This window comes from Bombina bombina, chromosome 5, assembly GCF_027579735.1.
Source record: "Bombina bombina isolate aBomBom1 chromosome 5, aBomBom1.pri, whole genome shotgun sequence".
NCBI lineage: Eukaryota > Metazoa > Chordata > Amphibia > Anura > Bombinatoridae > Bombina > Bombina bombina.
Window position 1 is genome coordinate 220,443,265 of NC_069503.1, and position 12,722 is coordinate 220,455,986.

The following is a 12,722-nucleotide window of genomic DNA, read 5'->3' on the forward strand; positions in this document are numbered from 1 at the left end:
GTAAAGGAGCCACTTGTAAACAATTTAATAAACTCCAGCAGGTAAAATGGATCATTGGGAACAATTTAAATGGGAGAAAATGTTTGGGTGAACTGTCCCTTTAAACTTCCATTGTTCTGATAAAGCATGTTAAGCTGTTCAATTTAATTCTAATAAAAAAAATTGCTTTGTTCTCTTGCTATCCATTGTTTAAAAGATTACCTAGGTAGGTTTAGGAGCACCAGTGGGAGCTAGCTTTTGATTGGTGGCTGTTGATATATTCCTCTTGTCATTGGCTCAGCTCTTAAGCTTGCTAAGGTTTACTCTTCAATAAAAGATAACTAATTTGTACTGGGTCTATAAGGTAATGTAATGTTTGAGGAAAATATACATTTTATTTCTACTTTGCAGCATGAAATAAATTGTTTTTCGCATTGGTGACCCATATTTTACTCTGTATTGTCTCTAGGTACTGGGTCACCTGTGTTTATAAATACTATTTGTAAGCATTTATTTAAAGGGATAGGAAAGTAAAAAAAACTTGCATGATTAAGAGCATGTAATCTTAAAACTTGAACTTCACTTTTTTCAAATGTACTTTCTTTTCTTTTAATCATTTTGCTAAAAAAGAATATGTACATATCCTACACTACTGTGAGCTAGCTGCGGATTAGTGGCCACTCATATTTGTCTTTTTATAGGCTCACCAGATGGTTTCTGCTGCTTCCCAGCAGTGCATTGCTGCTTTGAAAATGACTGTGTATAATCCCTTTTGCAGAGGTTAAACACACAATTATATACAAGAAATAGTGAAATATATCAAATGCTTTAACATAAAAGAGCATTTTCTTTTTGCACTATGTCCCTTTAAAAGCAAAAAAAGTTTTTTTTTTTTTAAAAATACACGTGTTATACAATTGCTATTAACCTGTTATTTTTTTAAACCCTATTTCTGAAACATTTGCTTTTTAGTAATTTTTATAATTACTGTAGAAGTAAATATATATAATGTTTTTATTAAAATGATTTCAAATCCAGATCCGATCACCCTTCTATCTTTCCATGCTGGACAAAGATAGCTGGGTTTAGCTTGTTAGCTACTGCTGGTGCCGGGATTATGGGAAGCATAATAATACCACTCCTGTGTATATTGCTGCAATTCTTTCTCCATTACTTTATTCTCTGATGTTTATCACAAGAGCACCATGTTGCTTTAATTAGCAGTATCTTTCATAATATCAGTTCTTCTGTTACCAAAAATATGATTCTGAAATGACTGGCTTCCTGTATACAAAATACTTTACTTTGTGTATATGAATAGAAGTCATTCATTTCTAAATGAAGTTAGGAATAATAAAGCTGAAGATAGAAATACCAAGAGGTATTTTAATATACTGTCAGAATACTGCATATATTTACATATTTTATTTTATAAAATCATTTATTTTTGTGACCTCTGTAATTCCTTAATTATTTATTATTCGAGCATTTATTATGTGTTGCAGAATTAGTATTAAGGAACGCAGTGGTCAGATGCGAGCACACTTGATTAGTGTGTGTATATTTGGGGGGCGCATGACACTCGCAGAAACATTTTAACAAGCAGAATTTTACGGTGCCCTTTGTAGGTTTTTGCTTGCTAATAAGTGTTTTATGGTATAATTTTTTTTTTTATCAAACATCTATGCTGTAGTTAATGAAAGTCTCAGATTTAAAGGGATACTAAACCCAATTATTGTGTAAACTGCTTATTTTAATCATCTTTTTATAAATTATTCGTCAAGTCAAAATAAACTTTAATGATTCAGATAGAGCATGCAATTTTAAGCAACTTTCTAATTTACTCCTATAATCAATTTGTATTCGTTCTCTTGATATCTTTATTTAAAAGGCAGAAATGTAAAGCTTAGGAGCCGGCCCATTTTTGGTTTAGAACCTGGGTTATGCTTGCTTATTGGTTTACTATATATAGCCACCAATAAGCAAGCACTATTCAGGGTGTTGAACCTAAAATGGTCCGGCTCCTTAGCTTTTTATTCCTGCCTTTTAAAGAAAGATAGCAAGAGAACCAAGAAAAATTGATAATGGGAGTAAATTAGAAAGTTTCTTAAAATTGCATGCTCTATCTGAATCATGAAAGAAAATTTTTGGGTTTAGTGTCCCTTTAATGCAGGTTCCTTTATCCACAAGCAGAGGGGGCACACTTTCTTAATGACTTGATTGGCCTTTTCTTTGTTAGGATCTGAGTGCGGAAGAAGGTGGCTGCTTGTGTCATTCAGCACTTTTCTGAGCTGGATTTATTTTTGGGAAAGTTCAACACACTTAGATCTGGGACACTTTTGTGCCACACAGCTATAGGTGATTGGAAGCTGTACTAACGGTTTTGTGGGTCTACTTAAAAGGACCTAAAAAAACATTTTTTTTTTCTTTCATGATTCAAGCAGATCATACATTTTCAAACAACTTTTCAATTTAGTTTTATTATCAAATTTATTTCTCCAACATAGGTGTGTCCGGTCCACGGCGTCATCCTTACTTGTGGGATATTCTCTTCCCCAACAGGAAATGGCAAAGAGCCCAGCAAAGCTGGTCACATGATCCCTCCTAGGCTCCGCCTACCCCAGTCATTCTCTTTGCCGTTGTACAGGCAACATCTCCACGGAGATGGCTTAGAGTTTTTTAGTGTTTAACTGTAGTTTTTATTATTCAATCAAGAGTTTGTTATTTTGAAATAGTGCTGGTATGTACTATTTACTCAGAAACAGAAAAGAGATGAAGATTTCTGTTTGTATGAGGAAAATGATTTTAGCAACCGTCACTAAAATCCATGGCTGTTCCACACAGGACTGTTGAGAGCAATTAACTTCAGTTGGGGGAACAGTGAGCAGTCTCTTGCTGCTTGAGGTATGACACATTCTAACAAGACGATGTAATGCTGGAAGCTGTCATTTTCCCTATGGGATCCGGTAAGCCATGTTTATTACGATCGTAAATAAGGGCTTCACATGGGCTTATTAAGACTGTAGACTTTTTCTGGGCTAAATATTTAGCCTTGAGGAATCATTTTATTTGGGTATTTTGATATAATAATATCGGCAGGCACTGTTTTAGACACCTTATTCTTAGGGGCTTTCCCAAAGCATAGGCAGAGCCTCATTTTCGCGCCGGTGTTGCGCACTTGTTTTTGAGAGGCATGGCATGCAGTCGCATGTGAGAGGAGCTCTGATACTTAGAAAAGACTTTCTGAAGGCGTCATTTGGTATCGTATTCCCCTTTGGGCTTGGTTGGGTCTCAGCAAAGCAGATACCAGGGACTGTAAAGGGGTTAAAGTTCAAAACGGCTCCGGTTCCGTTATTTTAAGGGTTAAAGCTTCCAAATTTGGTGTGCAATACTTTTAAGGCTTTAAGACACTGTGGTGAAAATTTGGTGAATTTTGAACAATTCCTTCATGTTTTTTCGCAATTGCAGTAATAAAGTGTGTTCAGTTTAAAATTTAAAGTGACAGTAACGGTTTTATTTTAAAACGTTTTTTGTACTTTGTTATCAAGTTTATGCCTGTTTAACATGTCTGAACTACCAGATAGACTGTGTTCTGAATGTGGGGAAGCCAGAATTCCTATTCATTTAAATAAATGTGATTTATGTGACAATGACAATGATGCCCAAGATGATTCCTCAAGTGAGGGGAGTAAGCATGGTACTGCATCATTCCCTCCTTCGTCTACACGAGTCTTGCCCACTCAGGAGGCCCCTAGTACATCTAGCGCGCCAATACTCCTTACTATGCAACATTTAACGGCTGTAATGGACAATTCTGTCAAAAACATTTTAGCCAAAATGAACACTTATCAGCGTAAGCGCGACTGCTCTGTTTTAGATACTGAAGAGCATGACGACGCTGATAATGTTTCTGAAGGGCCCCTAACCCAGTCTGATGGGGCCAGGGAGGTTTTGTCTGAGGGAGAAATTACTGATTCAGGGAACATTTCTCAACAAGCTGAACCTGATGTGATTACATTTAAATTTAAGTTGGAACATCTCCGCATTCTGCTTAAGGAGGTATTATCCACTCTGGATGATTGTGACAAGTTGGTCATCCCAGAGAAACTATGTAAAATGGACAAGTTCCTAGAGGTGCCGGGGCTCCCAGAAGCTTTTCCTATACCCAAGCGGGTGGCGGACATTGTTAATAAAGAATGGGAAAGGCCCGGTATTCCTTTCGTCCCTCCCCCCATATTTAAAAAATTGTTTCCTATGGTCGACCCCAGAAAGGACTTATGGCAGACAGTCCCCAAGGTCGAGGGAGCGGTTTCCACTTTAAACAAACGCACCACTATACCCATAGAGGATAGTTGTGCTTTCAAAGATCCTATGGATAAAAAATTAGAAGGTTTGCTTAAAAAGATGTTTGTTCAGCAGGGTTACCGTCTACAACCAATTTCATGCGTTGTCCCTGTCGCTACAGCCGCATGTTTCTGGTTCGATGAGCTGATAAAGGCGGTCGATAGTGATTCTCCTCCTTATGAGGAGATTATGGACAGAATCAATGCTCTCAAATTGGCTAATTCTTTTACCCTAGACGCCACTTTGCAATTGGCTAGGTTAGCGGCTAAGAATTCTGGGTTTGCTATTGTGGCGCGCAGAGCGCTTTGGTTGAAATCTTGGTCGGCTGATGCGTCTTCCAAGAACAAGCTACTTAACATTCCTTTCAAGGGGAAAACGCTGTTTGGCCCTGACTTGAAAGAGATTATCTCTGATATCACTGGGGGTAAGGGCCACGCCCTTCCTCAGGATCGGCCTTTCAAGGCAAAAAATAAACCTAATTTTCGTCCCTTTCGTAGAAACGGACCAGCCCAAAGTGCTACGTCCTCTAAGCAAGAGGGTAATACTTCTCAAGCCAAGCCAGCTTGGAGACCAATGCAAGGCTGGAACAAGGGAAAACAGGCCAAGAAACCTGCCACTGCTACCAAGACAGCATGAAATGTTGGCCCCCGATCCGGGACCGGATCTGGTGGGGGGCAGACTCTCTCTCTTCGCTCGGGCTTGGGCAAGAGATGTTCTGGATCCTTGGGCACTAGAAATAGTCTCCCAAGGTTATCTTCTGGAATTCAAGGGGCTTCCCCCAAGGGGGAGGTTCCACAGGTCTCAGTTGTCTTCAGACCACATAAAAAGACAGGCATTCTTACATTGTGTAGAAGACCTGTTAAAAATGGGAGTGATTCATCCTGTTCCATTAAGAGAACAAGGGATGGGGTTCTACTCCAATCTGTTCATAGTTCCCAAAAAAGAGGGAACGTTCAGACCAATCTTAGATCTCAAGATCCTAAACAAGTTTCTCAAGGTTCCATCGTTCAAGATGGAAACCATTCGAACTATTCTTCCTTCCATCCAGGAAGGTCAATTCATGACCACGGTGGATTTAAAGGATGCGTATCTACATATTCCTATCCACAAGGAACATCATCGGTTCCTAAGGTTCGCATTCCTGGACAAGCATTACCAGTTCGTGGCGCTTCCTTTCGGATTAGCCACTGCTCCAAGGATTTTCACAAAGGTACTAGGGTCCCTTCTAGCTGTGCTAAGACCAAGGGGCATTGCTGTAGTACCTTACTTGGACGACATTCTGATTCAAGCGTCGTCCCTTCCTCAAGCAAAGGCTCACACGGACATAGTCCTGGCCTTTCTCAGATCTCACGGATGGAAAGTGAACGTGGAAAAGAGTTCTCTATCTCCGTCAACAAGGGTTCCCTTCTTGGGAACAATAATAGACTCCTTAGAAATGAGGATATTTCTGACAGAGGCCAGAAAAACAAAGCTTCTAGACTCTTGTCGGATACTTCATTCCGTTCCTCTTCCTTCCATAGCTCAGTGCATGGAAGTGATCGGGTTGATGGTAGCGGCAATGGACATAGTTCCTTTTGCGCGCATTCATCTAAGACCATTACAACTGTGCATTCTCAGTCAGTGGAATGGGGATTATACAGACTTGTCTCCGAAGATACAAGTAAATCAGAGGACCAGAGACTCACTCCGTTGGTGGCTGTCCCTGGACAACCTGTCACAAGGGATGACATTCCGCAGACCAGAGTGGGTCATTGTCACGACCGACGCCAGTCTGATGGGCTGGGGCGCGGTCTGGGGATCCCTGAAAGCTCAGGGTCTTTGGTCTCGGGAAGAATCTCTTCTACCGATAAATATTCTGGAACTGAGAGCGATATTCAATGCTCTCAAGGCTTGGCCTCAGCTAGCGAGGGCCAAGTTCATACGGTTTCAATCAGACAACATGACAACTGTTGCGTACATCAACCATCAGGGGGGAACAAGGAGTTCCCTAGCGATGGAAGAAGTGACCAAAATCATTCTATGGGCGGAGTCTCACTCCTGCCACCTGTCCGCTATCCACATCCCAGGAGTGGAAAATTGGGAAGCGGATTTTCTGAGTCGTCAGACATTGCATCCGGGGGAGGGGGAACTCCACCCGGAAATCTTTGCCCAAGTCACTCAGCTGTGGGGCATTCCAGACATGGATCTGATGGCCTCTCGTCAGAACTTCAAAGTTCCTTGCTACGGGTCCAGATCCAGGGATCCCAAGGCGGCTCTAGTGGATGCACTAGTAGCACCTTGGACCTTCAAACTAGCTTATGTGTTCCCGCCGTTTCCTCTCATCCCCAGGCTGGTAGCCAGGATCAATCAGGAGAGGGCGTCGGTGATCTTGATAGCTCCTGCGTGGCCACGCAGGACTTGGTATGCAGATCTGGTGAATATGTCATCGGCTCCACCTTGGTTACCTTTGAGACGAGACCTTCTTGTTCAGGGTCCGTTCGAACATCCGAACCTGGTTTCACTCCAGCTGACTGCTTGGAGATTGAACGCTTGATCTTATCGAAGCGAGGGTTCTCAGATTCCGTTATCGATACTCTTGTTCAGGCCAGAAAGCCTGTAACTAGAAAGATTTACCACAAAATTTGGAAAAAATATATCTGTTGGTGTGAATCTAAAGGATTCCCTTGGGATAAGGTTAAGATTCCTAAGATTCTATCCTTCCTTCAAGAAGGATTGGAAAAAGGATTATCTGCAAGTTCCCTGAAGGGACAGATTTCTGCCTTGTCTGTGTTACTTCACAAAAAGCTGGCAGCTGTGCCAGATGTTCAAGCCTTTGTTCAGGCTCTGGTTAGAATTAAGCCTGTTTACAAACCTTTGACTCCTCCTTGGAGTCTCAATTTAGTTCTTTCAGTTCTTCAGGGGGTTCCGTTTGAACCCTTACATTCCGTTGATATTAAGTTATTATCTTGGAAAGTTTTGTTTTTAGTTGCAATTTCTTCTGCTAGAAGAGTTTCAGAATTATCTGCTCTGAAGTGTTCTCCTCCTTATCTGGTGTTCCATGCAGATAAGGTGGTTTTACGTACTAAACCTGGTTTTCTTCCAAAAGTTGTTTCTAACAAAAACATTAACCAGGAGATTATCGTACCTTCTCTGTGTCCGAAACCAGTTTCAAAGAAGGAACGTTTGTTGCACAATTTGGATGTTGTTCGCGCTCTAAAATTCTATTTAGATGCTACAAAGGATTTTAGACAAACATCTTCCTTGTTTGTTGTTTATTCCGGTAAAAGGAGAGGTCAAAAAGCAACTTCTACCTCTCTCTCTTTTTGGATTAAAAGCATCATCAGATTGGCTTACGAGACTGCCGGACGGCAGCCTCCCGAAAGAATCACAGCTCATTCCACTAGGGCTGTGGCTTCCACATGGGCCTTCAAGAACGAGGCTTCTGTTGATCAGATATGTAGGGCAGCGACTTGGTCTTCACTGCACACTTTTACCAAATTTTACAAGTTTGATACTTTTGCTTCTTCTGAGGCTATTTTTGGGAGAAAGGTTTTGCAAGCCGTGGTGCCTTCCATTTAGGTGACCTGATTTGCTCCCTCCCTTCATCCGTGTCCTAAAGCTTTGGTATTGGTTCCCACAAGTAAGGATGACGCCGTGGACCGGACACACCTATGTTGGAGAAAACAGAATTTATGTTTACCTGATAAATTACTTTCTCCAACGGTGTGTCCGGTCCACGGCCCGCCCTGGTTTTTTTAATCAGGTCTGATATTTTCTTTAACTACAGTCACCACGGTACCATATGGTTTCTCCTATGCAAATATTCCTCCTTAACGTCGGTCGAATGACTGGGGTAGGCGGAGCCTAGGAGGGATCATGTGACCAGCTTTGCTGGGCTCTTTGCCATTTCCTGTTGGGGAAGAGAATATCCCACAAGTAAGGATGACGCCGTGGACCGGACACACCGTTGGAGAAAGTAATTTATCAGGTAAACATAAATTCTGTTTTTTATCTTGTTATCCTTTGTTAAAGGAGCAACAGTGCACTACCAGTATCGAACTGAACATTTCGGGTGAGACAATGACAAAAGGCATATACTGTATGTGCAGCCACCAATCAGCAGTTAGCTCCCAGCAGTGCATTCCTGCTGGTTTTCATCAAAAGATACCAATAGAACAAAGCAAATTAGATAATAGTCAAATGAAAAGTTTTTTTAAACCTGCATGCTTTAGTCATGAGTTATATTTTTACTTTACTGTCCCTTTAAGTCAGTTGTCTACTCTTATGCAGGCTAGTCCCAAAATAATACAGACATTATTATTGTTTAGAAACCTACCACGCAATCAAATTATACAGAATCACACTATTGTGAGTTATATTCTGTTTAGTCACTAAGTATTACCCATTGGGCAAGAATTTCAAAGACAACAGAACGCATCACTGTATTTTTTTTGTATACGCATTATTTCTATTAGGACTTTTATTATTATTTTTTCCTTTATACTTTGAGTGATACAATTTACACATTTGTTATACTCGGATACATAATTTGCCAACACTGCAGGATAATCTGAGAAGAGTGAGTGTGGGTAGTGTTATGTGGTTGTGTGATAATCGGTCATTATCACTTAAGCAGAATGTACTACAAGGTCAGGCTTGTTTTTATTACCCAAAAGACTTTTTATTCTGCTGCTGGCAATACTGTAGAGTGAGGTTAAGCTTGACTGCTTTCCACAATGAATCTTCTGATCAAGGGTTATTACTTTATGCAGTGTGCAATTCCTTCTTCTTAATATGCTACTGACTCACTTCAAGTTAAAAAATCCTCATGCTCTTTAGTACTCTGCTTTATTTGCAGCATCCAAATTATTTAGGGCATTCCCTTCTTTCTCCATGTCATGGTTTAAATAGATCATTTTCTTGATCATATGTTGCTTTGTCAAAGCAACCACTAAGGCTTAAAGGGACATTTCATTCAAAATTGGAACCCACATGGATGCATTTCAGTTTTTTTATAGAAGTATTTTTGTAATACACATATATTAGGACAAATGCTTCTAATTAAAGCTAATAGCTGTTTCAAAAGTCTATTTAAGTATGCTCAGTGCACCAGCATTTTTAAACATAGCACTTGCTAAGAGAGCCATATGTATATATACGTATACCATCTGTTGATTTGTTGCTGACGAGACACAATCCCCACTGACACTCTAAGCAGCTGCAGTATTTAAAAGCTGGTGCACTGAGACTATCTAGCTGTGCTTTACATGCAGATTAAAGTGTTAACACTAAACAATGATACCGTTTACTAGAAGCATATTTTCCAGTCCATGTATATTGCAAATATGTTTCTATTCAAAGATGTAATTCATCTATGTGTATTTAAATTACGAACGGAATGTCCGTTTAATGTAACCTTTATATTCCCAAGGAGTTATTAAAACCTGGATTTTCACATTTCTATTTACTTTTAGCTTTAGATTTCCTACTAGTTTAACCCATTTTATCTCTAGGGGTTGCTAGACTGTACTTGCATAATGATTTTGTATTATCAGAACAATTTATTACGTACCGTAAAAATATTGCTTGAACTATAATTTGCTATTTTTATATTCTAGAACCCTGGGATTATTAGTGAGACGGCTGGAGAAAGGTGGTAAAGCTGAACGAGAAAATCTCTTCCATGTAAATGATTGTATTGTCCGAATAAACAATGGTGACCTTCGCAACAGGAGATTTGAACAGTAAGTAGACTTTTTACCTTGTTTGTGAAGTTCCTCTTTGTATTCTGATGACAACGAACACAACCAAATGGCATAAAAGGAAATCCCTCTGTACCTGATTGTTCACTAGGTGTTTATAAGTGCAATGACATTTTTGGGTATTTTTGGATACACTTGTTATGGCAAAGTGAAATAAAATAGTATTTTGCTCTTATATACCCTGGGATGCTCTTGATGATTAAGATGTTTTGTGACCGAGATTGTATAAAACTAGAGATTTGGGTTTTTATCTGGCAGTTATAAGACATTGTAACAATATTTCCTTCATTCTATCTTCAAAGTGGTTATTTTGGTGCTCAGAAAATATCGTTAGTGAATGCTTCTCTTTCCTAACTGCGCTCTGCATAATTTTGATGTAGTTCTCGCCCTATCTGGTAGCTTTAGGGATATCCCGTTTCCTTGTAGTTTGTTCTGTTGGCCATTTTGTTCTGTTGGCCATTTTGTTCTGTTGGCCATTTTGTTCTGTTGGCCATTTTGTTCTGTTGTGCTTATTTGCCTACAAATTCTAGCAAATATTCCTACGGTGGTTCATTTGCGCCCCAACTAAACACTTATACAGAGCAGCCTCTTGCTCTGCACACATTCATTGTTTTAGGTTTCTTTGCGATTTCATTAGAAGAGATGGCACTTCTTGACCTTGGTGTTTTGTTTTGTTGTTGTTGTTTTTTGTTTTAATTTCCTCTGCCCACTTTGCTATGAGCTTATTAGTGATGATTCATATGGTATTGTAAGAATATCAAGTAAAACAAGATTTATAGCATGTAAGCCGCCTACGAGCCTAGCTGCTTTGTAGATCACCTTCATGAGAGATCATTTAGAACAGTGAAACTCCTTTGCAGGGCCCCTTATCCCTTTGTCTTCCATAATTGTCACCTTGCATATTAGACCAATGTCTTTAGCGCTGCAGAATCTGTTGGTGCTCTACAAATAACTGATGATAATAATATGTCAATAAGTCTGGTCTGTTCACTGATTAATTACTGGTTATACACTTGTTTTTCCTTTTCTCTCCAAATACATTTCAGCTTGACTATATTAGACCTGCCGTCTTGCATCTGAACGCTACAGAGATGATAGTAACTAACTTGTTGGTAATCGTGTCCAGTACAGTGACAATTAGTAGCTTATAATCACAGACTTCCTTTAATTGTTCAACGGCTCAGATTCCTGCTTTTTATGGTTTTAGCGCTTATAGAATTCAAGAGGGCTCAAGAAAATGGGGGGGGGGGGAATAAAATCCTTTTCTTATCACAGATGTAAATACCACTCAGAAAACGTCATGCCACGCTGTGAGTAGTGAGTCAGCTCTTCCCACATGGACATTTTCAGCTTCGCATTTATGACTAAATATTTGTTGACAAACTCAGCCATGAGTCTTAGTAAACTCCTACGACACAAATGACTCGTTCAATGTTCCATTACATCAGTGTTTAAGATTTTTTGTTTTTCTCAATCTCCAAGTTTGGAATCGGTTAATTTATTTATTGTGAGTGCTTAGTACACCCTTCCATTCCCATCAGTAGTAATTTATTATTATCTACAAATTATAATCTCACACAGAAAAACACATTATGATTTGTGTAAATATCAGACAATACTGTAGCCTTTTCAGTATGGCTTTAGATTTATAAGCATGAGAAAGATAATGTACTCTAGCATGAATTATCATTATTTCTTCAGATATAAAAGAAAAAATGTTGAGTGTCCGAGATTTTCTTTAATCCATTAATGAATTTGGGATAAGCATTACAAATATATTTTTGTAGTAATAATATTGCTGTCAATATTAGAAATAATTCACTGCCCAGAAACCTGTTGTGCTAGAAAACGTCTTCTTAGCGCTCCATGTATTTTGCTTACTGCTAGTTGCTGAAATTGTCGCAATAAAATGGTGTTTAAAATGACATTAATGTTCTGTTTTCTTTCATGATTCAGATAGAACATACAGTTTTAAACAACTTTTCAATTTACTTCTATTATCTAATTTGCTTCATCCTTTACTGGGAGCTAGCTGACTGCGTTGGGTGAACCAATAACAGGAGGCATATATGTGCAGCCACCAATCAGCAGCTCCGAAAGCCTACCTAGCTATCCTTTTCATCAAAGGCTACCAAGAGTACAAAACAAATGAGATTATAGAAGTAAATTAGAAATTTGATAAAATCACATGCTCCATATGAATCGTGAAAGATATAATGTGTGTTTTATGTTTAAGTATTTTTTTTGTAACTTTAATGTTGGTACAATGCGCAAGAAATGTGGCTTTTGAAAATACTGTATAAATTATTTTTTAGAATATGAAACAAATTAGAAAAGAAAATTCACACATCAGAGTTCAACAACGCATGCACAAATTTACAGTGTTGTACCAAATGGGTTATAATAGTGGAAAGTGAGAGTTGACGAGTTATGTTAGTTCTATTTTAGGCAATTTTTAAATCTCTCTTTTTGCTAAATTATGACAAGCTTACACATTTTCCAGAAGAAAAACAAATCCTATATGATCATCTCTAAGGACTTGGTGAGGATATAAGTCTTGTTAATAAAATACAACAAGAAATATGAAATTAATTCTGTAATTCTGTGTATGTACAAATATCATAACTGATCAATAGATATTACAACATATGTAGTGCT

At 38.9% G+C, this 12,722-nt stretch overlaps 1 protein-coding gene across 5 annotated transcripts in view; it reads left to right on the forward strand.

Annotated features, from left to right (window-relative positions):
• The window catches only part of PARD3 (par-3 family cell polarity regulator), a 1,150,653-nt gene that overhangs the window by 568,394 nt on the left and 569,537 nt on the right, over positions 1 to 12,722 (forward strand). For all 5 annotated transcript variants that reach the window (XM_053713848.1, XM_053713850.1, XM_053713851.1 and 2 more), the window contains exon 8: positions 9,921 to 10,046. In XM_053713848.1, coding sequence (XP_053569823.1) covers positions 9,921 to 10,046 — 126 coding nt within the window. The remainder of the gene's footprint in view (positions 1 to 9,920; positions 10,047 to 12,722) is intronic.